This window comes from Episyrphus balteatus, chromosome 3 (assembly GCF_945859705.1).
Source record: "Episyrphus balteatus chromosome 3, idEpiBalt1.1, whole genome shotgun sequence".
Taxonomy (NCBI): domain Eukaryota; kingdom Metazoa; phylum Arthropoda; class Insecta; order Diptera; family Syrphidae; genus Episyrphus; species Episyrphus balteatus.
This window is the reverse complement of record NC_079136.1, coordinates 54,880,663-54,906,247: the sequence shown is the minus strand read 5'-3', so window position 1 is coordinate 54,906,247 and position 25,585 is coordinate 54,880,663. Positions and strand designations below refer to the sequence as shown.

Sequence of the window (25,585 nt, the reverse complement as noted above, 5' to 3'; positions counted from 1 at the left end):
CACGAGCCAATTTAAAACTACTGAGTGGCGATATGAAAAAGCTTAGATTTTTTTTTTCAAAAGAAAGGCCAAAAACTCTTCTAAAATCCATCACTTAAAAATTTTCAAGGCTATAGAAAAAGCTTAAGTTGAGGCCTCTCAAGATTACACAATGCCTTAAAAAAAGTGGTGGTCTGTAAAGTCGGTTTACCGACTTGTTAAAAAATTTTATAAGATAGTAAATTTTATAGTAAAGTACTTAAGCAAAAAATAAAGACCTTACATATTTATATGTGTATGTTTTGTAGAAAAACGGAATAAATTTTTGAATCCAATCATAATTTACAGGAAAAAGCTAACAAAAATTACCTTTTTTTTTTCTTTTTTCATTACCTACCTATATAAATTTTTATGTGAAAAGCTTACAAAAAATTATACCATTAAAAAGCTTAATATTTCTTCTAAAGAATAAAACCATACCTTATTATTTACAATAGGTAGTCAAAAAAAATTTATTAAAAACAATCACTTTTATAAAAAAAAGTGAAAAATTCTTTTATCACCCAAAAATCCATTTTTTTATATGACAACCTATAAAAAATTTTGTACCATCTGAAAGCCTATTGTTTCTGCCCAAAATATTCACATAAATCATGTCTGTACGACATCTACAAAAAGAGCTAGAATTTTTTGAAACCAATCAATTTTCATCAAAAAAGCAAGAAAATCATGAAATTTTTTTCTTCCATTCTTCTTCTTCCTTTTCTCGGCTCTGTTATGATCTCGATGTCTAGGGGATCATAACTATCCCACGTATTATTTATAAAATGTTTTCTTCCATTATTACTTTAAAGTCGATTTTTCTATACCACAGCCTATAAAATAATTTTATATGATTGGAAAGCTTATTATTTCAGCTTTAACATGATGTTTCAATCATATCTGTAGGATGCCTTAAAAAAGTAAGAATTTTTTAAAGCCAACAATATTCATCGATGTATAAGACGTTATGACGTCTGATTATTTTTGCAGTAGGGTAAGCGGGGGTACATTTGACACCGGGGCACATTTGACTTTGCGTTTTTCGGTATGATCGTGCCCTTAATTAACAATAGTTTGGATGAAGAAAGAAGCTTAGTTTGATTTAAAGAAATTTTGCGAAATTTCGCAGTCTTTCATTAAATTTTCGCGAAGTAGGTAAAGAATGTCAATACTTGCAAAAAACAGCCAAATTGAAAATTCTGCACAATTTAACAATATTTTTCTGATTTTTTTCTAGAAAATGGCCTTCCTCGACGATTACGTACCGCTTATACCAACACTCAACTGCTGGAGCTTGAAAAAGAATTCCATTTTAATAAATACTTATGCCGCCCTCGAAGAATTGAAATTGCAGCCAGCTTAGATCTAACCGAAAGACAGGTAAGTTAACTATTAAATATTTCCAATACTTTTAGTTAAATAACAAAAAAAAAAACTCAAATTCTCAGGTCAAAGTTTGGTTTCAAAATCGTCGAATGAAACATAAGCGTCAAACGCTATCCAAGACCGATGACGAAGACAACAAAGACAGCTTAAAAGGTGATGATGACAATCAGTCAGATAGTAGTAAGTTGGATTGTGCTTTTCAAAATCTAAAGAAAAAAAAAAATTAGAAAAAAAACAGAATCCCTTTCAAATAGTCAAGAAAAAAAAAAAAACAAAAGATTTCGAGTTTTAGATGCACAAAAAAATTTAGTAATATCTATCCACTCTCGTTTGGTAGCGCCATATAGTTTCGCACATCAATCATTGTCATGATGATTTTTTTTTTTTTTGTATTTTAGTTTTTTATTCTATCATAGACATTTGGTTGCTTTAGATTTATCTAACGAAGGGTTATCCTTATTTCTTTTTGTAGATTCAAATTCTAAAAAATCCTGTCAAGGCTGTGAGTTACCATCGGATGATATCCCCGATTCAACATCAAATTCAAGGGGACACAATAATAACACCCCAAGTGCAACAAACAATAATCAAAGTACCGGAAGTTGTGAGTGTATACTTTATTGTAACGAAAATAGAAAGACATATGTTATTGGTTGTTATTTCTTTTCAAACTTTTTAGTAACACCTAATTCAACGTTGGAATCTGGTATATCGTCGAATAATAATAACCTGGGTAATAATACAGTTTCGGCATCAAATGTGATTAGCGCTGATTCAAGCGTAGCTTCAAGTGTGAGCTTAGACGATGAAGATGAAAGTCCGGCTAAAGTTAAGAAAAAAGACACTGAACAGGTATATTATATGAGTATTATTTGTTGTTTTCAGAGAAGCTTAATTCAAAAATAGTAGCTTAATGCTTTCAAATGGAACTTGAGAAGATTCCCTTTTTCCAAGCATTATATTTTAGTTTTCAGTTCAAGCTTTTACCACCATGACCATTTAGTATAGATATGATAACATATTTACTACTTTCTAGAATGAAACATTTTATGCAGAATAGGGTTAAAACTATAAAATTGAACAAAGTTTGTTTGAGATGTATTATATAGGTTTTCAGAACAATCATCAAAGTTAATTAAAGCCCATCTGACGAATGCCGGAACCTTGTTATCAAACAAGGAACAAAGAAAAGCAATAATGAACCATTACCAAAAAATGCAAAAATTTCTAGAATATCTCAAGTTGAATGAAGTTATATTTGTACGAGGGTTGTAAAAATATCAATTAAAAAAAAATTCTTTTGAAATAAAAAAAAAATATTTATTGTTAACATCAAACAAAATTTGCATAAAAAAAAAAATATTTGTTGCAACTGAAAAACATTTGCATAAAAAAAAATTATTACAACTGAAAAATAATTGCATTAAAAACAATTCAATGCAAAATGTGTAGGTACATTAAAAATTTTTTTTAAATATTCGTGGAAAATGCAATACAAATTTTTATTTTTTCAATGCAAAATATTTTTGTTAAATATAAATAAATTTATTTTCAATTCAATTTTTTTCATTTGCAATAAAATTGTTTTTTTTTTTTTAATGCAAATATTTTTCAGTTGCAATAAAAAATTTTTTTTTTTTCAATGGAAATTTTTTTGTTTGCAACAGATATTTTTTTTTTAAATTTGTGCCTAATGGAGATCAAATGCATTAATAATAATAAAATGATTTTTTACAACCCTGATTTGTACCACCACAAATTGCACAAAATTACTTAAAGAAGGTTATCAAACTTCTTAAGCTCTTCTGAAATTCTTATTAAAGAAGGATTTAAAATTATATTCAGGGTATAAAAGATGAAAGTGTGTGGTTGATACCAGTGGCGTATTGAGGGGGGGGCTCAGGGGGCTCAAGCCCCCCCCCCCCAAGCCTCCAAAATCATGTTACTATTTAGCTGATTTCATCATAATCTACATGATTAACTGAAACTTCTTCGTAAATCGTAGAGATTTAGATGCAGCTCAAATGATCGAGCCCCTCCTAATTCTAAAATGGTTGTTTGTGTTTGTTTGAGTAAGTGCCTTAGTTGAATTCTTCAAATAGTTTGTTTGGTATTTTGACGGCAAATTACATCACCGTTAAATTTTGCAAAGCTTCTTATGCAATCACGTCGTATTTTATTGTCTTGAGTATATTACTTTTTTTCAAAAATAATATTTTTCTCAAAGATATTGGAAATACAAATTTTTTATATCTCAATATCTTAGTGGTCAACATAACTAATGGTTTATTTAAGCAAATTCCAGTTTGTGCTTCTGATTTGTATTAAAAAAGGAACATATTATTAAAAAATATATATTTCGGATTAAACATCAAGAGAATGACATTGAAAATTAGTTTTTGAGACTTTTACGTTCTGCATTTCACTTTTTGAGCATTCACTTGCGTTGCCGATAGTGAAATTAGGTGTTCTAAATTTTTTCACTCATTTAGATTTTCTGATCGAATTCAATTCGCTTTGTTTCTGCTCGTGAACTTGGTATCTTTTTCAATGAATCTCCAATTTTTGGATAAAATATTATCAAAACTTATAATTTATTGTTTTGTAATGTTTATTTGTTGTTAATTTAATACAAAATACATAAAACACATCAAGCATGAAATATCATAATTCATCACTGCCTCTGTGTTCGCAATCTCTTTCGCTTTACACTTTATATAATTCATTTTTTTTTGAAAATTTGCAATAATATCGCCCATGTTCTGCATTTCACTTACATATTTCATATGTCTCGCAAAATGTGACTTCTTATTTTTTCTTTTAAATTCTGCTTTATTCCAATAAAGTTGCCAATAAAATTGCATCCATGTTCAAAGAAGCAGTAATTTAACTTTAGAAACAAAATAAAAATAGATAATCCTTTAGTTTTGACAGTTCGAAGCATTTTCGAAGTTTTCGAAATCGATATAAGATCAATTTCACGTGAAATTAAAAAGGTGATGCCAGTTTACTTTCGGTCGAATTGCGGAAATATAGGCGTTTATACCGAAAAAAGTGATGGGTATAGCTCAAAAACTAGACGTGATAGGAATAAATCTGTAAACAGTTTTGAATTCAGCACATGAAAAAGTTAGAACGAAAAAATGTTTTTTTTTTTTAAAGACTACTAAACACCTTGCTGTTTGTGTAAAATGTTTGGGATACAAGGACTTGGAAAAATATAGCTACTACGAATGTGAAAGGAGGAGACAGTAGTACGAAGTTGTCGGGAGCAGTAAAATGCTACTATACGACTTTCAGTACCGCAGCACAGCGCTTTTCTTTCGATCAAAGATGAATAAAAAAAGAGACAAATTTGTAGTACATTTACCTTATCAAAAATTTTTGAAAAATTTTCCAGCCCCTCCCAAATTTTTTTCTGGATACGCCACTGGTTGATACAAGTAATTCAGCAGCTTAATTGAAAATTCTCTTAAATAAATAACCTTCTTCTTAAATTATTTTGCATTTCTTTCAAAAATCAGAGTTAATATTTTGTATTGCTTAAGAAAAAGGTCACCTCCAAAGGAGATGATGCCCACTTTAAACCCCATCCTATTAAAAAAAAATTCTGTTAAATTTAAACTGAACTTCATTTTCATTTTAATATGAATTTTTACCTCAAAAAACCGAATAAATCCTATTGCGCAGACTTCAGCTGCGCAATACGACAAATTTTGAAGTCTCCAAAGTCAACAGCGAACATGTTAACGAAAAAATACCAAAGTGTATTATGACAAAGGAAAATTAATAAAAAAAAATCATGAAAAAACATAAAAAAATAAGTTTTAAAGCAAAAACAAAATATAAATTCGTTCAAGATTTTGTTGTGCTATTTTCGTATGGAAATTATCGTTTCGCTACAGCTGCGTACGAGACTAGGGTTGAAAATAAAATTTTTGAAATTAAAAATTATTGCTAGAATTCAGCTTTACCTGCAGTCTATCATACTTATTTCCAGTAGTGAGATCGCATGATGGTTAAGCACTCGCCTAGTGACCTATCCAGTTCGTCGCCCGAGTATTGTTCTGTTGTAAACGTTTAAGAATGTGCTCTTTTCAAATCTGTTATCCGATTTTTCCTATCGTGCAGCGTTACTGAGATAATTGGATACTATTCACGAATTAAACATTATATTATTATTATAGATTTGTCGTAAAAATGAGTTTACGATAAACTCATTTTGGGTAAAAACCTTGATAAATAAGTTGAAAACCAAAACAAATAAAAAGAAAATATCCCACAAAACATTCTATTAAAACCTGAAAAAACTTAATGGTGTTTTTATTTTTTTAAGTAACGCAAACCTTAAAATGCGATTTCCCAATATATCAAAATTGGAGTTTACGACAAAACAATTCTCGGGCGAAGAGTTGCTGGATCGATCCTCAGTGGCTGGCAGATTTTTTTAAATTAAAATGTTTGCACATAAAAATGAGATGATTTTCCGTTTAAATTTTATATTCATTTTAAATTATGTGCATTCAAGAATTTAAGACGGAATCCGCTTATTTTTATATGTTTTTTTTTATCCGTGAAGTTTTTACTTTCACTACTCCGCTACTAATGGTGCATTGTATCCCCCACAACTCTATCAATCCTCGTTATACTTACCACTTTGTTCAAGTTCATTCAAATCACTGCCCAGAAATAGCCAAGGTGGCACTTAGTAAATCCACCGAAAAGATGCTCCTAATGGATGTTGTACCTTACTCTATCCCTATTAAAACATCTACAACTACATCAATAATGCTCGAATCTTTCCTAAAAACTTCGACACAATGAATTCGGAAGTTCTCAGCACTGTTAACAAGTTTTTATTATTTTTTTCCGTCTCGTATAAGGCCGAAACGCACGTGATCTTCAATATTTCCCATGGACTTCCTGTTGCCCGTTTCCGATGCAGTCATTTTTCCTTGTGAGAAATTCACATATTTATTTTGAGTTCTAGTCCCAATACCTAAGTGGTCTTTTAGGTGAACTTTCATACTAAATTTCCAAAATGTTAAAAATTTTGCTTCAAGGTTTCTCACACCAACAAAATGCTTCAACAACCAATACTCTGAGTTCTTGTACTTTACTAAAAAATTTTGTTTTTATTTTTAACAGATTGTTAAAAAAGAGGCTGTATCCACATCAACGAAACATTCACCATTTAGTAGCTACGAAGTCTATCGCAGAGATTCAGATGCTAGCAGTGGTGGTGGAGTATCCAATCAAGGTTCACATTCAGCAGCTCTAATTTCTGCAGCTGTTTCAACGCAAGTACCAGTTTCGACATCTCATTCTGCTACCACCAAGAAAGGCCGATACCAATCAAATAATTCCACAAACAATTCACTGCATGATGCAAGCTATTTCCCCGGATATTATCCCCAACAAAAACAACCAACAACACCAATTCATCAATCTCCGCATGCGATAGCCGCCCAACAACAACAACAACAACAACAACATCAACAAGACTACTATCATGGCAAATATGAAATTGAATTCGCTGCTGCTGCTCACCATCAACAAAAAGTTCAACTAAACACTCCAACGCATAATGGAGTCGGTTCCGTTGGAGTTGTTCCAGATTTTGTCCATCATCAGCAACACCTCCAACAACACCCCAACATAATCAAATCACCAGAAATGAGTTCACTGAAAATTCACGAATTTCAAACCAAACCGCCACCTCCGCATTCCAATTACCATCCACAACAGAATGCGAATTATTACCACGGACAAGACCCAAATTGTGTATCTACCCCATATCCAAACCACAGCTACGGCTACAACCACAACGAGTATGAATCAGCAGCGACATCTATGAACTCCAGTGGCAACTACTACCACGAACCGAAAACACAAACCACCGGATATTATGAGAATGCCTTCCACCACCATCCACACCAAACAACAACACATCCGGAATACCACAACAATTCCGAAGCGACAAACTACATGCCTACTGGTCCACAAGCGACAAATATTGTGGAACATTGTGAAAACTACAATTTCCCTGGCTACTATGAACAGCATCCACATGCACATCCACCCCACCATCCACATCAGATCCAAACCACTAACCAGCAGCAAGTACCGTCGCAACAGCAACAAATGCACATACATCCGGTGCCGGCAGTGAATGGAAACTTTGTTGAAACAGCCGCTGTGCAGCCGTTTCCAATGGCTGCCCCATCGACGGTTACAAATTCAAATCTAACCGGCCTTGAGAACTCGAATAGTTCGTCGGATTTTAATTTTCTTAGCAATTTAGCAAATGACTTTGCCCCCGAATATTACCAATTGTGTTAGTTAATTTAAAATTATTGTATTAAAATATAATTATATATAAAAAAGTTCAACAAAATAATATTATTCAACAAAAAGATTTTTTATATAATTTAACCGTGTTTACTCCAAGTAGATTTTTAATCATAAGTCGAGAATTATATAAAAAATATAAATAAATTAACAATTAAAAAAAAAAAAAAAAACTTAGGAGAATAGTTCAAATGGAGGAGTAAATATCTAAGAGAAAATATTTGTAAATAATTAAAAATTAAATTTCGTTTGATAAATGAATAAAAAAATTAATCAAAATTATGCTTTTTAATAACAAAAAAAAAAAAAAAAATATATATAAATTTAGGCTTTGTACATTGAAAACAAATAATTTTTTAAAAAAGTTGAAAAATTGTTATTTGTGTAAAAAGAAAAAAATATTAGGTTTTGTTGTATTATTTTTTTTTTTTTTTCTTAGTTAATTTAAAGTTGAATCTTTATGATTTGGGTGCAATTGGAACCACGTTTTGTCGTTTTTAACAATAAAAAAAGTTATTTTTTCTTCATTTTTGTACAAAATAAAATATTTTATGGTATTTGATATGAATATTATTATAAATATTGTAAGTGAATTTAAATTAAATTAAAAAAAAAAACACAATTTTCATATCTTTCGAAATAAAAAAAAAACTAAAACAAAAGAGAAAACACTTTGTGAATAAAATAAAATACGTAAATATACATAACATGTCAACATTTAAAATTCTGTGTTTTTAGATAATTTGAAGAGAAAATTTTATGGGGTTTTCCATGGTTAAAATAAATTAATTAATTTTTTATCTAAATCTGTCAAAACACTGTTCTTGTATGGAGCAAAATAAATTGATTTATTTTTTATTTAAGATCAAATCTGCAGATCTGGATTTTACGGCAGATTTACTCCTATTTACACTAATACTAATACAATTTCCAGCTGTCAAGTTTTTCATTTTGTTTGTAATTTATTTTGATCGAAAAGAGTTTGCTTGTGTTTGTTTATTCTACTAAACGAATACATATTAAAAAAGTCAATTTTGAACAATGCAAAGTATTGACCCAGCCCCCCCCCCTCCTTAACTTGTTTAAAATGTAGTGTGGGAAATTCAAACTGTAAAACTTTTGTACCTCGAGCTACAATCTTAATAATTAGTAGAGCTGTTTTCTTTAAACTTGGTAGTTAGCAGTTGTAGGTGATTCCCTAGAGGGGAAATTGAAATTTTTTTTAAGACCAAAACTAACGGTACCTGCCATATAACGGAAACAGAAAAGTATTTATTTTTTCAAAAACGGTTCTAACGTTTCGATTAAAATTTTTATGTGTAATTTTACAGATAAGACCCAACTTTTGAAATAAATAAAATATTTTTCGAACCTTTTCCAACGGTACCTGCTATAAAACCGTTTTTTTTTTTTTTTTAAGATATCTCTTACAAGACTAACGTGATTTTAACGATAATTTCAGTGGCTGATCCAAGATTTTGTTTTAGAGGGGTTTTCAAAATAAGTTTTTTTTTTGTTTACACAAAATTTAGTTTTTACCCATAGCATCAAATAAAGAAATATAGTAGCCTCCTGTCTATAACTCACTAAAGACCGAGAACTGTTCTGCCGTGCGTAGCAAAAAGGGCGCATATCAATTTTTGTAGTTTTGATATACATAAATGCATTTTACTGAAAAAGAAAGAGTTGAGATTTGTGTATGTCCTCAATTTCAAAAGTGATTTTGAGCAAATTGTAGTAGGAAATATATATATTTTATTTTACACAATTATAATATAATATTCAAGCTTTTCAAATGCGTAAGTAATTATTTTTTTTTTTAATTCTTAGAGTTAGCAAAAAATGCATTTTTCTTTAGGGAATACAGCGTAGTAATATCGTTGTGCTCATCTTCATTGACTATTTTGAGCCACTTTGAATTGAAAAAGCGATGTTTTTAGTAAACACATATATATATATTACAGGATGTCAAATATACCCTTAACCCAATTTTGGATTTTTGGCTCATACGCCCTATTTGCTTAGTACGGCAGTGTTGTTAATACTAATAAAATGCACGACTGGGGTCTCACGTACTTGCTCTTATGCTTAAAGTAACTCTAATGTTAAAGCTTTTAATTCAAGAAAATAAGGGAAAATTCAAAATTTGATATTTTCAAGAAATTAAAAAGTAAATAAAAAATAAAATCTGTTTTTTTAATTAATTAAACACCGTTTTACTAAAAACCAAGTATGCCATTTTATTTCTTGTATAAAAATGTATTTTAGAAAAAAAATTTTGAAAATCGTTAGATCCGTTATTTAAAAAAAAAAATTTTTTATACAGGGTGTCCCAAAAGTAATGGATCAAACGAAATATGCTGATTGGCCAACTTAAGGGCTCTCAGAATTTGGTAACTTGTTCATCCCAAATCCTTACGGTTTTCGATTTAATGCAGTTCTTGTGAAATTTCGAAAAATCCATACTTGGCAACAGTATTTTGCTTCCTACGCCCATAATTGATTTTTGTTTTTAACAATTCTTTCACTAAAACATTGCTTAATAATAAGAAATAATTAATTAATCAAAATATTTTTTATTTCATACGCCATTTTGCTGCAAATTAATTAACAGTTCCATGTTTTATAAAAACTCAATTTCTTTCTTTTATTTCAGAGCAACACCGCGAAAAAAGTTTGTATGGTGTGGCAGTGGTTTATTATTTTAAAAACTTGCCCTGTTATTGTTGTTTTCAAAAAGGTATAAAAGTGTCCAAAAATGCAGTTAGATCGAAAAATATTACAATTTGAATACAACAAAACAGGGTTTTTCAGAACGAAAAGCAAGCAAAAATAAACACATTTTCTCCAACTGTTGTTTGTTTATTTCTCTTTGAACAAAAGCCTCTATTTTTGTTTGTATTTTTGCTATGAAAAATCCTGTTTTGTTGAATTCAAATTGTAATATTTTTCGATCTAACTGCATTTTTGGACACTTTTATACCTTTTTGAAAACTACAATAACAGGGCAAGTTTTTAAAATAATAAACCACTGCCACACCATACAAACTTTTTCCGCGGTGTTGCTCTGAAATAAAAGTTAGAAATTGAGTTTTTATAAAACATGGAACTGTTAATTAATTTGCAGCAAAATGGCGAATGAAATAAAAAATATTTTGATTAATTAATTATTTCTTATTATTAAGCAATGTTTTAGTGAAAGAATTGTTAAAAACAAAAATCAATTATGGGCGTAGGAAGCAAAATACTGTTGCCAAGTATGGATTTTTCGAAATTTCACAAGAACTGCATTAAATCGAAAACCGTAAGGATTTGGGATGAACAAGTTACCAAATTCTGAGAGCCCTTAAGTTGGCCAATCAGCATATTTCGTTTGATCCATTACTTTTGGGACACCCTGTATATAAAAATTTTCTAACATTTTTCAAAAAAAAAGTTGGTACGCCATTTTGAAGAAATAATTAATTTACACATGAAAACGTAATTTCAAAATTTTTCACAAACCCGTTTAAAAAAATTGATTTTTCAAAAAAAAATCTTGAAATATTTTTTAAAAATCCAAAAATGTATTTTTTGAAAATTTTCTAAAATTTTAATACAGTGGACTCTCGCTAACTTGAACATACGATAACTTAAACAGTCCAATAACATGAACATGATATTTTCCCTTTTATGTGCTCTGTAGCTTGAACAGGCAATTTGTAAGGCTCTTTACCTTAAACTTTTTTATTGCTGACTCTATAACTTGAATAATTAAGAAATTTTGGACTCTATAACTTGAACAAATAAATTTTATATCAACAGGAGTTTGAATTTCCTCATTGCAGGTTACTACGTTTGTAAACTGTTTTTTCATCCAAGGGGAATTCCCGGAATTTGCTATTTTGTATGTGTTTAAGATTTTATTTATTTTGCAGTAAGTTTTGTGCAAGCAGGAACGTGATAATAAAATTTTCCAGTAAATTTTGTGCAATATTTTGAAGTGCGTGTTTGGAATTTAAGTTTAAAGTTTAAGTTGTTTAAAGATTCAAAATGGGTTTAAAAAAAGGACAAAAAATTAGAATGTTGACACTTAAACAAAAGGCAGCAATTATTGAACAAATAAAGAAAGGAAAAAGCGTTACGGTTTGTCCAAAGGAATTTAGTGTTTCAAAAGGTACGATATGCAATATAAAGCGCAATGAGAAACAAATCACAGCAAGGATCGCGAATACTTTTTCTGGACCAGGCAAAATGTGCACAATTAAAAAAGCTGAGCATCCAAGAATGGAAAGGATCCTTTACAAATGGTTCCTGAATCAGCGCAAAAGAAATGTTCCGATAAGCGGAAACATTTTAAGAGAAAGCCAAACAGTTGTTTTTAAAGTATAAGAGTCAAGAAGGTAGCTCTTTCAATGCTAGTTCTGGGTGGTTTCAGAAATGGAAGAGAAGATTCGGTATTCGATTGATTACTATTAGTGGAGAAAAATTAGCTGCTGATCCAGGACCTATTGAGCCATTAAAAAAAAAACTTGAAGATAAAATCGCCGCTCTTCAACTGACAACACAACAAATTTACAACGTTGATGAAACTGCACTGTTTTGGAAGTTGTTGCCCAAAAAAACCTATGTATCGTTTAATGAAAAAAGTGCATTTGGAGGAAAAATTCCTAAGCAAAGAGTGACTTTACTCCTCGGTTCTAACGCCACAGGTACCCACAAACTCGTTCCTATGATCATTGGTAAGTCAAAAAATCCACGGTGTCTTAAAAATTTTGAAATGCCAATAGAATACAAAAGTTCTATGAATGCATGGATGACAAAATACATTTTCAAGGAATGGTTTTTCAAGAGCTTTGTAGTTCAAGTAAAGAAACACTGCGAAGAACAAAATCTCCCACTTAAGGCACTTCTGATTATAGACAATGCTCCATGCCATCCATCGGCAGAAGAGTTAAGGTATCTTAACGGAGACATTTGCACAATGTTCTTACCACCGAATGTCACTGCGTTAGTTCAGCCGTTGGATCAAAATGGCATAAGAATTACGAAGCTGCATTATAAGTCAAACTTGCTGTCGTTGGTCATTGCATTGCCAACAAAAATGAAGATATAATTTCTGCCCTAAAGAACTTCAATTTGCGCCAAGCCATTACATTGATGTCAAAATCGTGGGATCAAGTAACTTCTCACATTCTTGAAAAATGCTGGAACCCCATTTTTAATGATGTCGATAACAATTTCTTTAACGACGAAGATGATGTCCCATTATCTACTCTCAGAGAACGCTGGAGGGAAAACTTGATTGCAGATGGGGAAGAAGCACCCTTGATACATTTGTTCGAACAAATAGACAATAATCAGGTAACATTTCTTGACTTTAAGTACAAAACAGTAGGTACCTAATGAACAAACTTTTATTTTTCAATCCAACAGCATTACACCGAAGAAGAAGTAAACGAATGGTTACGCGATGAAGATGTTCCTGATGGTGTTGAAGATGAAGACATCGATTCGGAAAATGAATCTGACCCGGGTGATGTTATAATGGTGCAAAACATTGTAACTGACACCGAAGCCATCGAATCAATCGATAAAGTGATCGATTGGGCCAGTCAAAATAACAGAACATCATCTGAATTTACAGTACTCCAAAACCTCAGAGAAAGTGCGCTAAAAAATATTTTGCAGAAAACTAAGCAATGTAAAATAACAAATTTTTTTCCAAAGTTGGTTTAAATACAATTGTGTTTTGTGTCAATTACTAACATTTAAAATAATATAATGAAAACGTATAAAAACGAAGACTTTTTTATTTTTTCCAGTAACTTGAACAATCCAGTAACTTAAACAGGCCTCGTTTCGTAGGTGTTCAAGTTAGCGGGATTCCACTGTATTACCTTTACTTAAACGCTTTTGCGTAAAAATTTTATTTTAAATCGGGTTAGTTTTGCACGAGATATTTAGAAACCAAAACAACCGTTCTATGGCAGGTACCGTTAATAACGGTACAAAAATATTTTTTCTATTTCGAAAGTTGGCTCTTATATGTAATACAATACACAAAAATTTTAAACAAAATCGTTAGAGCCATTTTCGAAAAAAATTAGCTTTTCTATTTCCGTTATATGACAGATACCGTTAGTTTTGGTCCTAAAAAAAAAATGTCAATTTCCCCTCTAGAGAATCGCCCAAGACTGTTAACTACCAAGTTTGAAGAGAATTGCTCTAGTTGTTTAGGCTCTAGCTCGAGGTGCATACAGACGGACAGACAGAATTGCCGGACCCACTTTTTTGGCATTCTCCATCATCCTAATGTCATGTAAAATTGTTATCTCGAGTTCGATTTTTTTTCAAATCCTAAACTTGCCCTATAGTACCTATATCGCAAGTAAAAAATGAGCGAAAAAATTATACAGGTTGTCCCAAAAGTTAACGTCGAAACGAAAACGGTAGATAGGGTAGGTGGTGACAGTTATCAGAAAAATAATTAAAAAAATCGCAGCCATATATTTTGGGAGTTATGGGCATTTGAAAAAAAATCGAAAAAATGGCCACCCTGTGACGGTTTTTCATGTGCCGTGACTACAAATCTTAATTTTTCTCATTTTTACTTGCGATATAGGTACTATAGGTACGGTGACCATCCGTCCCGGTTTACCCGGGACTGTCCCGTATTTCTACAGCTTGTCCCGGGTTTTTATTTAAGAAACCCGGGACGTATAAGTGTCCCGTATTATGCAATTTGTCCCGTGATTGTCCCATATTTGCACATTTTCTGATTTTTTTATTTAATATTTTAAATACTTTGTACGGAAAACAAGAAAACAGTGGTTGGAAATTAAAATTTTTCTAGTACACTGCTGAAGGAAAACGAAAAATTTTCTAAGTTTCCAAAGTAAAAAAACGATTAAAAACTCTCCATATATTCTAATACACGTAAGAATTTCGTTGCCTAAGCTGCGTACTGTGCAACGAAAAGCAAAATTTTCGTTTACGATTTCGTTGTGCTGGTTTTGTATGAAAATTTTAGTTTTACCTCTAGACTAGGCTTCAGTTTTTTTTAAATGTTCGTCAATATTTAGTTCCAGCTTCTGTTTGTCAGGTTGATACACCAGAAAAAATGTTTTCGAATAAAGAAAAACATATGGAAGAGTAAAGTACCCAGATAAATTTCAAAACTTTTAAGGAGATGTTAAAAGTTGTGTTAAGGTTCATACAATTTCAAAACCATTTAAATAAAAATTTTAAAAAACAGCTCTCCCGATTTTGATTAAAAAAATATTTTTTTAGAAGTTATTAACAGACATTGTTAAAAAACCATTTTCTTGATTTCTGATTTCGTAAACGACTTAAATGATTTCAACAAAAACAATAAAATCGTTTAGGAAATCTAAATATCAAAAAATGAAAAATTATGCAAAACTCATTTAAAAAAATTTTAAATTTTTTTCAAAACGATCCAACGAATTTTGTATCCGTCCCGGGTTTGGCTTCCAGAAATATGGTCACCGTAACTATAGGGCAAGTTTAGGATTCGTAAAAAAAATCGAACTCGAGATAACAATTTTACATGACATTACGATGATGGAGAATGCCAAAAAAGTGGGTCCGGCAATTCTGTCTGTCTGTCTGTCTGTCTGTCTGTCTGTGTGTCTGTCTCTATCTGGAGCTGCAGCCTAAACGAGTGAAGTGATTTTCTTCAAACTTGGTAGTTAGCAGTTTTTGGTGATTCCCTAGAGGGGAAATTGAAATTTTTTTTTTATGACCAAAACTAACGGTACCTGCCATATAACGGAAATAGAAAAGGTAATTTTTTTTCAAAAACGGCTCTAACGATTTTGATTAAAATTTTTGTGTGTAGTATTACACATAAGGGCCAACTTTTTAAATAAAAAAAATATTTTTTGTACCGTTATTAACGGTACCTCTCATTGAACGTTTTTTTTTCGTTTCTGAATATCTCGTACAAAATTAACCCGATTTAAATGAAAATTTTTATACAAAAGTGTGTAAGTAAAGATAATATTAAAATTTTAGAAAATTTTCAAAAAACGCATTTTTGGTTTTTTAAAAAATATTTCAAAATTTTTTTTTGAAAAATCAATTTTTTGAAAACGGATCAATGAAAAATTTTGAAATTTAGTTTTTATGTGTAAATTAATTATTTCTTCAAAATAGCATACCAACTTTTTTTTTGAAAAATGTTAAAAAAATTTTATATATAAAAAATTATTTTTTTAAAAAACGGCTCCTACAATTTTCAAAATTTTTTTTCTAAAAATACCTTTTTATACGAGAAATAAAATGGCATATTTGTTTTTTTTTTTTAAGATATTTTAAAACGGTGTTTTATTAATTATAAAAACAGATTTAATTTTTTTATACTACTTATGAAATTTCTTCAAAATATCAAATTTTAAATTTCTTGAATAAAAAGCTTTAACATTATAGTTACTTTAAGCATAAGAGCAAGTACGTGCGACCCCAGTCGTGCAATTTATTTTCTTTTGTTACGAAACCTTGAATAACCCTGCTATCAAATGCATTCAAAAATTTTAACTCAGCTTTATCAGTTTTAAAGAAAATATTACTTTTTTACCCAACTTAGTACTAAAACATTTTACATGACTCCAATTCAATGAGCCGTAGTGTAAAAAAAATGCACTACAATGTATCGGCAAGTTGCCTTAAGAGTTGGTGTGTTCAATTCTCTTTTCAAAATGGTATAACATTGTTGGGAATATTCCATAAATAACCGAGATAAATTTTTTTTTTCTTAAGAAATCCGACTTTTTTATGAGATAACTTTTCCATATTATTCAAGTTTTGTACCCTTTCAGAACCTTTCAGAATACAAAAACTTAAATAATATGGAAAAATTACCTAAAAAAAAAGTCGGATTTCTTAAGAAAAAAAATTTTATCTCGGTTATTTATGGTTCCGTAACAAAAGAAAAAAATGAGAAAAATTAAGATTTGTAGTCACGGCACATGAAAAACCGTCACAGGGTGGCCATTTTTTCGACTTTTTTTCAAATGCCCATAACTCCCAAAGTATATGGCTGCGATTTTTTTATTATTTTTCTGATAACTGTCACCACCTACCCTATCTACCGTTTTCGTTTCGACGTTAACTTTTGGGACACCCTGTATAAATAATATCTCAACCACTTCTTGGTACAAAATTTGTCAATTTAAGTGACAAAAAAAAGTTATGGAAAATATACCTAGTAATATTAACCCCTATTTTTTGTATACAATGCACAGTATCTTTTAGCAATTAGCAAACAAAGTATGTACTAAATATTTTTTTCAGCAAATTAAAGTTTGCGATATAAATTGATACTCTGGGTTAAAAAAAACGCAAGCTATGAGCAAAAGTTAAAATAACCGTTAAAAACAAAATGGCGGCTGTATGACACTAGCTAGAGTTATAGAAAATATGGTTTTGTGCTCTATCAAATACCAAAGTCAAAATTCGTCTCGAATTTTTTATAAAGGCTCAATGAGGAGTCAAATGCAGGGGATATAAGAAAGTATGGATGCAGAATTTGAGAAGGCTTTGTTTTAAGTATAAGTCTCACTTTGTGTATTAATTGGTGTTGTGTTGCGTCCTCCATTCAAAAAATATGTCAGTCTCCAATATCTCGAGAAGGACTTGTCGCACAGAAAATTTGCTCATCGCCGACTGACTGATAACAAGAAAGTGATCTTTTTATATACAGCAGATCCAGTTTTCACAACAGATAATATTCTTGTGTGTTGGCTCTTTCCTATCGACTCTCTTGCGGTCGTGTTTACCACAGTTTGCCACAGATTTGAAAAGAGCTTTTAATAAAATTGCCACTCTCGTAAAAAACAATATATAAATATACATAAATATCGGAATTTTTCTCTTTGCCGCCGGGTACAAAGGGGTTAAGTGTTAAGTCACAAAATTGCACTTTTCAGGTTTTGATAAAATAAGAATAAACTCTTTTTTCTCTTTTATTCGGTATCAAAAACATAAATTTAGAGCATCTCTTTCCTTTAAAATAAGAGGAAAATTCTCAAAATGCATCGATTTGCATACATTAGCTCAACTTCAATCGCATTTTCTGGCAAACTATCATCATTTATGACTTAACCCCTTTGTACCCGGCGGCGCACAGTGTGTCGAGCCCATACAAAAGTTTATCATAAATACTTGCAGCTAAGTTTTTGGAGTTTTGATATTTTTATTTGTGTGTCTATGGCAGGAATAGAAATAAAATGCACGACTGGGGCCGCACGTACTTGCTCTTGCAGTTCAAAGCACTTTTATGTTAGCTTACTTGTAGATTATAAGAGCTGCCTGTATATAAATTTTTAAGAAATTTGGTTGATGTAGGGGAAGAGCTAGCTTGGAGGCCAAATGTTGTTTAAATAATTTTTTTTATTTGACTTGACTTTTTGAGAAAAACTAAAAATGCAGTTTTACTGCAATTACTTTGAATGTTACGTATCCAAAATTTTATCAAAATCATTAGAGCCATTTTTGAGAAAATTGCAATAACTCCATAATGATGTACGGGAAGAGCCGGCATCAACGCTTCAAAAAATTGTAAAGACCATATTTCCACTATCCGTATTTTTTGAGAAAAACTAAAAACGCGGTTATGTTAGAACTATGTACAGCATTACGTGTGTTAAATTTAATCAAAATCGTTAGAGCCGTTTTCGAGAAAATTGCAATAACTCGAAAATTTTGTATGGGAGGTATACGTTCTAAGCGAGATATTAAAAAACAAAAAAAAAAACCTTGGAAATTACGAAAAAAACATCTATACCAAATTTCAAGAAAATTCGTTCACCCGTTTAGGCTGTAGCTACCTGTACAGATGGACGCACCGACGCACAGACGCACAGACCGACGGACGTCATGATGAAACCCACTTTTTTGGACTTCTCCATCATCGTAATGTTAGTTTTGATTAAAACCTCGAATTTTTTTTTGACACGAAACCAATACTTGCCCTATAGAGCAAGTAAAAAAAAGTTACAAATTAACAAATTGAACAACCTATAACTTTTTTTTTAGTTTAATTTATTAAATTAACATTTTTTGAAGAAGATACTGGTGAGCAAAATAACTTTTTTTTTATATATAAACCAAAATATACTTTTCGTAAGATTTTTGGTGTGCTGAACTGGAATCCGAAGTCATAAAAATTCTATCACGTTTTTGAAATATTCCCGTTAGAAAATCTGAAATGTCGATTTTTAATAGTTTTTGAGTTTATGTTCTTGAACGTTGTGATTTATTTTAAATAAATTTGTGACAGTTTCTTAAAGACCTAAATGTTTTCTTTTAAAGCCCGTTTAAATCTTTTTAATATCTTTTTTTTACTTTGAGAAAACTTAAGTGGAAGTCAACTTGTTTTGTTTATCTTCTCTATACAAAAAAAATCGTGTGTATATTTGCGTTTCATAGCAAATCTCGAATAGCTTTTTGTCAATCGCTTTCAAATTTTGAAAATAAAGTTTTATTGGCATTTTCGTAACTTCTTATATCAGCGAGGTTGGTGAAACTGAATACGCTATAATACACAGTAGAGTTCGGCCGGGTCAAGTAATTATATAAAAAATTTAGTATGCAGAAAAATATAATGTTTTTCTTGTTGAAAACAATATGTAAAATATTTTTAATTACATAAACAGCTTTTTGTTACTTGTTTATGGTTAAAAATTATTAAAAACATCGATATTTTTATTTTTGTGATCCCCTTGAAGCTGTTTCTCAAAAAATGAATTATTTTGAGTACTTGACTCGTAGCACATAATAATGTAAATATCTCTGGTAATCGCAAACAGAAGCAGACCAGTCTTTACCAATATTAAGTATAGACCTAAGGCAAAATAATATAAAAAAATTATCGATATGATTTTCAATGTTTTTTTTTTAAATTAAGTTTAAAAATTAAAAAAAATTTTGTTATGGCTATTTATCACAGAAATTTTAATAACTCATATATAATTTTATAAATAAAAATTTTTTTTTGTTGTAGGTTTTACAACAATACTCAAATAAACAAAATAACATTTACAAAATTTTTCAAACATTCACCAAACGTGAAATATACACTCTGAAAGCTTCGCATAAATTTCTCAAAATATTTTCGATTTCCGAGGTTCTCATGTTTCGGATCATATTTTGAATACATAACCTGGGTTATTTTCAAGGATAAATATGTTTTCATATGAGTTGACACTTCTAAATTACATTTTAATAGCAAAAATATTAATGTTTAACAAAAAAAAAAATGATTTATCATAAGGGGACGACACACTGTGCGGCGGCGGCAAAGAAGTTTGAAGTGAAACATATTTGTACTTTCATTAAAGAAAAAATACTCTTTTATATCAAACCGTGTCGGTTGCTCACATAGAAAATTTTGTCTTATATAATACAGTTTTGTAAGTTTGATCTTAAGGTTTTTGCTAAAAGTAGCTATTTTATAAAATTATTCTTCAACTCACATAGCAATTATTATATTTTGCATTATATTTATTGATTTTTCATCTAGATTTTCATTTTTTTTTTTTTTTTGTTGGAATAGAATTTTCAAAATGCACATTATTTCTTAGAATTATTTTTTTCATGTAAGCATTTCGTACCTTCATAGCTTCAATGCTCGTTGTTGTATTATCAAAAAAATAAACCTTCTGGGCCGTAATCAAATTAATAAACATTCGTCGGTATGAAAACCACATCACTCAAGGGAATTCGCTTCCATATATTTTGTGTGTCGACTCCAATGGTTTGCATGGAATAACAATAATTAGAGGAATTACTTTTTACACTTATTTGACAATGGACGTCTTTTCTTTTTTTTTTTGGGTTTTATATCACAAAATTCTCCAGGCGAGTGATCAATCTTAAATTTTCACCGCTTATGTCAGGGTAACAGAAGCTGACACTTACTCTCCGATGCCATTCTACATTCTACCACCTTAGCCTGCGTATATTCACTGTTCAGCCCCCCTCTGGGATACAACTGAAGCGGATTGGAATATCAAAAGTTGTTGACATCTAAACCATGCCGAATTGTTGTCCCGAAACCGTATCCGTCCGAAGAAAAAAAAAACACAAAATTTCAACTTCAGGATAAAAGGCATCAGAAAGAAAAACCAAACAAAATTTTCATTCGACAAAAAGTATCGTCTGTGTTAAATTTGTCTTAATACTGGTCCTGGGAGAATTATTTTGTGGCATTTTACAAAAGTAGGCAGGTCCCCGTGAATGGACATTGAAAAACATACACCTCATCCATCTTGCTGTCTGTCAAAGTTTAGCGGAAGATGAGACCCTTTTTGAGTTTTTTTTTTTCTTTTTTGGTTTTTGTTGTCCCTCGATGTACCACATTGTAAGTGGGTAACAACTAAATGCAGTATTTTACATAGAAATTTACACAAAATGTGTATTTTTGTCATGAAAATGAACGTATTTCGTTATTATTCATATAATAAAGTGTGATACGGGTTACTTTCGGTTATGTAGACGGGAATAGGACATTATCGCAGATGTCTTTTGTTGATGAAGGTTTCAAAGGTGTCTTATTTAATATAACATCAAGATGAGCACCTTAAATTCTATGTTGTATAGATAAAAAACTTCAAAATTCTACCATTTTGAGAAAAAATTGTTTTTTTTTATAATCTAGGGCCAAATGAGAAAACCGATTGTGATGTTTTAAAATATAATAGTTCCACAAATGGATCTTTTGCTGTTGTAATGCAATGTTTATATACATAGGTACATAAATTATTTTTTCAGTTGAAAATTTTAAAAACAATCCTTTTCCTTACAGACATTTAGAGACACAGTAAGTAAGTAACGTTTTCAATCCAAATTACTTTCAAATGTTGAAATAAGTTGTAATCGAAAGTTAATCTTGTTTTTTGTTAAAGGAAAAAAGTGTGTTTCGTCATCAAACTGAAACTTTAAGGCCCAATTTATTCACACTCCATTAAAAGTCATTGTTAAAAGGGAATTTTAATATATTTGTGAGTGAATTAATAAAAGCCAAGATCCAAAAAACTATAATCATTTAAAAAAATTGTAGTTGGTAACAGAAAAATTGAAAGTAGTTAAAAGTAAATCAAGTTTCAAAATTTTTGTAGCAAGTAGTTTGTCTGGAATTCAAAATGTATTGTTCAAGGATTAAAAGAAAGGAATATAAGAAACTTTTGCCTCTTGGTAGCTATTAAATTTAAGTAAAAGACTTCTAAATTGGGGACTATTTTTTTTTTGATTATTTTTATCAATATGAGACTCGGGAGCTTAGAAATTCAAATTTTAAAAATTTAAATCACCCTATTATAAAAATTCCAAATTTTATTTTAAGAAGATATAAAAACGCATTTAGAAATTATAAAACCTCAAAAAAGTGACGTGATTGATTTTCTTCTGATATGGGATTCAAATTAACTTTCTCAAGATCCACATAGGAAAAAGTTATATGGTTCCAAGAAAATTAACTATTAAATTTTGTGAACATCGTTTTTTTTTCTCTTTTAAATTTTGTAATGTTTTTCTCAAAACATACCTACATAATAGATCAGTAAAAATAAATTTTTTTCAAGGAACAATTTGTAACAGGCTGGTTTTTAAATACAGTAGGGCGGAGCAACATTGTAAAAATTATTTTTAAAATTTATTTTTATTTAATTTTTTAACTTTAAGTTCACTCACGTAAAATAATAAAAAACAAAAAAAAAAATTATGTTTTTGCATAGCAATGGGTGACCCAAACCGGTAGGAATAACAATTTAAAAAATCAATAAATTAGATTTAGGACTACATGAAATTTTCCATTAAATAAAAATTCGCTCCACTCCTGTTGAAATTATGGAGGGCTTAAATATTGAGAAATTCCATAAAGAAAATTGAAATTTTATTTTTTTCGGTAACCATTTAACAGATTTTAACAAAATTTTTGCAAGAAAAGGATTAAGCAATCTTAATTTGAAAATTAAGAAATAAGAAAAGTCAATTTTTGATTAAAAATGCATTTTTTCAAAACGGATCAATACATTTTCTTAAAATTTTTATTTAAAGATGTGGATTAATATCGGATTGAGAACGGAATACCAATTTTTTTTTCCTTAAAATTTTGTTGCACAAATTTTTTTGTTTTTGAACGGATACTACAATTTAAAAAACTCCATTTTTAATTTGGATTGGATTGTTGTAATTACAAAAAAAAAAAAACGACTAATGGCTTCCGCTAAAAAAACCGTTTGAAAAATCCATACAAATCAGGACTTTTTCAAAAAGAAATAGAATATTTTTTCAGAGACCTTTTTTTTTTAAATGGATTTTTCAACAGCCGTTTTGATCTTCGATATTTTTCTCATCTTTTATTTAAACAAAATCTTTTTTGTAAAAAAGGTAATTTTTCAAGCAATACCTATGCAATAAAAAACGTTTAATTTTTTTACATTTTCTTTAATATCTTATTGTTGCCTTAAAAAAATTTTTTGGACAACTTAAAATTTGTGTTCAACATAAATTTTATCCTTTTAATACCATTTGCAGCGTTTTCAGAAAATAAGCGAAGAAAAAGACTGGAAACAACTTTGGTTTTAGAAGCAAGAATTCGGCAGTTAACCAAGTCTACAGAATCATCGACGTCATTGAGGAAGTTTTTGAAAAAAATTTGTTCAGCCAGTGGTCTTCTTAGATGTGTTTCATGCTTCCCAAACAATCAGAGCTAAACAGCTTTACCTGCTATAGATTTTCCACGTTTAAAGTTAAACCATTCCAACAGCTGCTTAAATATTACAAAAAAAAAAAAAAACACACACAGAATTCACCTATTGTACTTTTTTTTTTATTACTTATTCCTAAACTATGATCACAAATTAAATTTTTAGTCAATGGCCGAAACAGCGTTTGTATAGTCTCCGCGGGCAGAAACATTCTTTGCGATTCAATGTTAAATGATGAGCGACGATTACGATAGAGTTGCAGCAGGAACGGCAACAGCACCCACGTCTTTCACCAATGGCTCACGTAGAACAACAGCATTAAAGCCATTAATTGGATCGGCCATATACTGGACTGTCCGACGAAAGCCATCGGCATCGTTAAGTGAGTATTCGCCCTGAACAACATCGCCGTCACGAGCTTCAACTTGTCTCTTCGAGTCCCCAGAAATGACATCTTCGACATCATAGGCAAATTTATACTGCGGATGTGGATCGTATTCCTCCTCGGCCTTGGCCAACACCGGTTCGGCGGCAATTGTTTTGACTTTAACTGGCAATAAGCCAGCACTCGCCACCGCGATGAAGGCGAAAAGTACAACAAACTACAATAAGAAGAAACAAATTTTATTTTATGAAGTTATATTAATCCTTAATCCAATAAAATGTGTGTGTAAATTTAAAAAAAAAAGTATGCCGACGCACCTTGAATGTCATTTCTGAGAAAAAGTTCACTGCGAACGCTTTTAGATTGTCCTTCTTTGACTCAACACAAAACACTGAATACCAGATTTGCAGCAAAGCACACGTATTTATACCCATTGCGTTCGAAGAATTAAAAAATAAAAAAAACGGTCCTTCATTCTCAACCCTTTGTTATCCTTGTTTTTTTTTTTTTATATTTAAGTTTTGTCTCGGATGCATCTCATTTTTTCGCATCTTTTATGTTGATTTTTTTTTTTCTGAATGGAATCTCGTCACCGATTCCAAAGAAAGGGAAACTTCAATTGCATCTTGTCTACGTTTTTTTTGAGAGCAATTGTTAGCCAGGTGCGTATACGAGTGAGGATCATATCATCATCAGTCGCAACAACAACAATGATGAGTACAACGAAAATTGCAGTAGCACTTGGACCAAGTGAGGGATTAAACAATGCGATTCTTCAATGCCAAAAAAAAACTGGACAGAACAATAAAATGACAGCAGTGCATTGGTCCAGCAGGGAATTGGAAAAAAAATTACCAACGAGAAAAAACTTGGATAAGTGTTCGTTCTGGTAATACTAGTGCAAGTACTAACACATTAACGGCCTTGAGTTTGATGGGGCTTAAACTGGACCTTTGCGCAGTCTTGTAAGTCCATGTTGGTTGATTTAAGATGCAGGGGATCAATATCATCTGCTTGAATAAGTTTTTTGTTCCTCCTGACAATTACAGTATGTCGAAGAAGCAAGCCAAAAAATTGAAAAATAGGTTGAAAATTCGGTTTGATAATTCTTTTGTCAAGAAAAATTTTGAAGGATTATGGAAATCTGACAAATTTTTCACTCTTTCACTTCAAATTTGAAATTTCGATGAGTAAAGCATTTCGAGCGTGAATAAGAAGTGTTTTATTAAAAAGCTTAAAAATTTTTTAACATCGGAATCAAGAAAGAAATTAACCTTTCTTATTCAATTCCTTTAACAAATCAAAAAATTAATTTCCCTTATTATTTTGTTCAATGAAAAGCTTTAACATTAAAGTTTTTTATACCATAAGAGCAAGTACGTGTGACCTGGGCCCTATTGCACCAACCACTTTGCACTTTGCATTATGCAAATTTGCACTTTAACTTTGCAAATTCTGTTGAACCAAACTCCAATTTGCAAAGCACAAAATACTTTTCTGAAAAGTGCAAAGTTTTGCCAATTTGCAGAGAATTCTTCGATTTCGATGCACCAACCAAAAAAACTTTGCACTTTCCATATCAAATTCTGCAAAGTTTTGCAATAATATGCAAAGACAAAATTGGGTTGGGGTCAAAATTCTGCCGGGGTCAAAATTCTTTTGTCAAAATTCTGCTTTCAAAATTCTGCTTTACAAAATTCTGCTTTCAAAATTCTGCTTTTCAAAATTC

The 25,585-nt window shown here is 30.6% G+C and overlaps 3 protein-coding genes across 4 annotated transcripts in view; 2 read left to right on the top strand and 1 right to left on the bottom strand.

Moving 5' to 3' along the window:
* Positions 1-7,791, top strand: part of LOC129915312 (homeotic protein proboscipedia) — an 84,380-nt gene extending 76,589 nt beyond the window's left edge. The window contains exons 3-7 of one of the 2 annotated variants that reach the window (XM_055994799.1): positions 1,259-1,401; positions 1,470-1,560; positions 1,880-2,011; positions 2,087-2,259; positions 6,556-7,791. In XM_055994799.1, the coding sequence (XP_055850774.1) occupies positions 1,259-1,401; positions 1,470-1,560; positions 1,880-2,011; positions 2,087-2,259; positions 6,556-7,749 (1,733 nt within the window). In that variant the 3' untranslated portion in view covers positions 7,750-7,791. Of the gene's footprint in view, positions 1-1,258; positions 1,402-1,469; positions 1,588-1,879; positions 2,012-2,086; positions 2,260-6,555 lie in introns of both variants that reach the window. The other variant, XM_055994798.1, reaches the window with a different exon arrangement.
* A 4,029-nt stretch (positions 7,792-11,820) lies between these two features.
* Positions 11,821-13,602, top strand: LOC129915017 (tigger transposable element-derived protein 1-like). Its single transcript, XM_055994472.1, has 2 exons — positions 11,821-11,914; positions 12,099-13,602. The coding sequence occupies exons 1-2, from the start codon at positions 11,821-11,823 to the stop codon at positions 12,851-12,853; spliced, it is 849 nt and encodes a 282-aa protein (XP_055850447.1). The 3' UTR covers positions 12,854-13,602.
* A 9,977-nt stretch (positions 13,603-23,579) lies between these two features.
* Positions 23,580-25,018, bottom strand: LOC129915324 (larval cuticle protein A2B-like). The gene is made up of 3 exons (XM_055994814.1): positions 24,712-25,018; positions 24,174-24,648; positions 23,580-24,073 (listed from the first exon to the last, which is right to left on the bottom strand). The coding sequence occupies exons 2-3, from the start codon at positions 24,288-24,290 to the stop codon at positions 23,717-23,719; spliced, it is 474 nt and encodes a 157-aa protein (XP_055850789.1). The 5' UTR covers positions 24,291-24,648; positions 24,712-25,018; the 3' UTR covers positions 23,580-23,716.
* Between the last annotated feature and the right edge of the window lie 567 nt (positions 25,019-25,585).

Bases quoted from the DNA above. Each gene is read 5' to 3' on its own strand.
- LOC129915017 (XM_055994472.1), top strand. From the start codon at position 11,821: ATGTTGACACTTAAACAAAAGGCAGCAATTATTGAACAAATAAAGAAA. The intron at 11,915-12,098 runs GTACGATATGCA...AAACATTTTAAG, and splicing joins GGAATTTAGTGTTTCAAAAG to AGAAAGCCAAACAGTTGTTT.
- LOC129915324 (XM_055994814.1), bottom strand. From the start codon at position 24,290: ATGGGTATAAATACGTGTGCTTTGCTGCAAATCTGGTATTCAGTGTTT. The intron at 24,074-24,173 runs GTGCGTCGGCAT...TTCTTATTGTAG, and splicing joins TCTCAGAAATGACATTCAAG to TTTGTTGTACTTTTCGCCTT.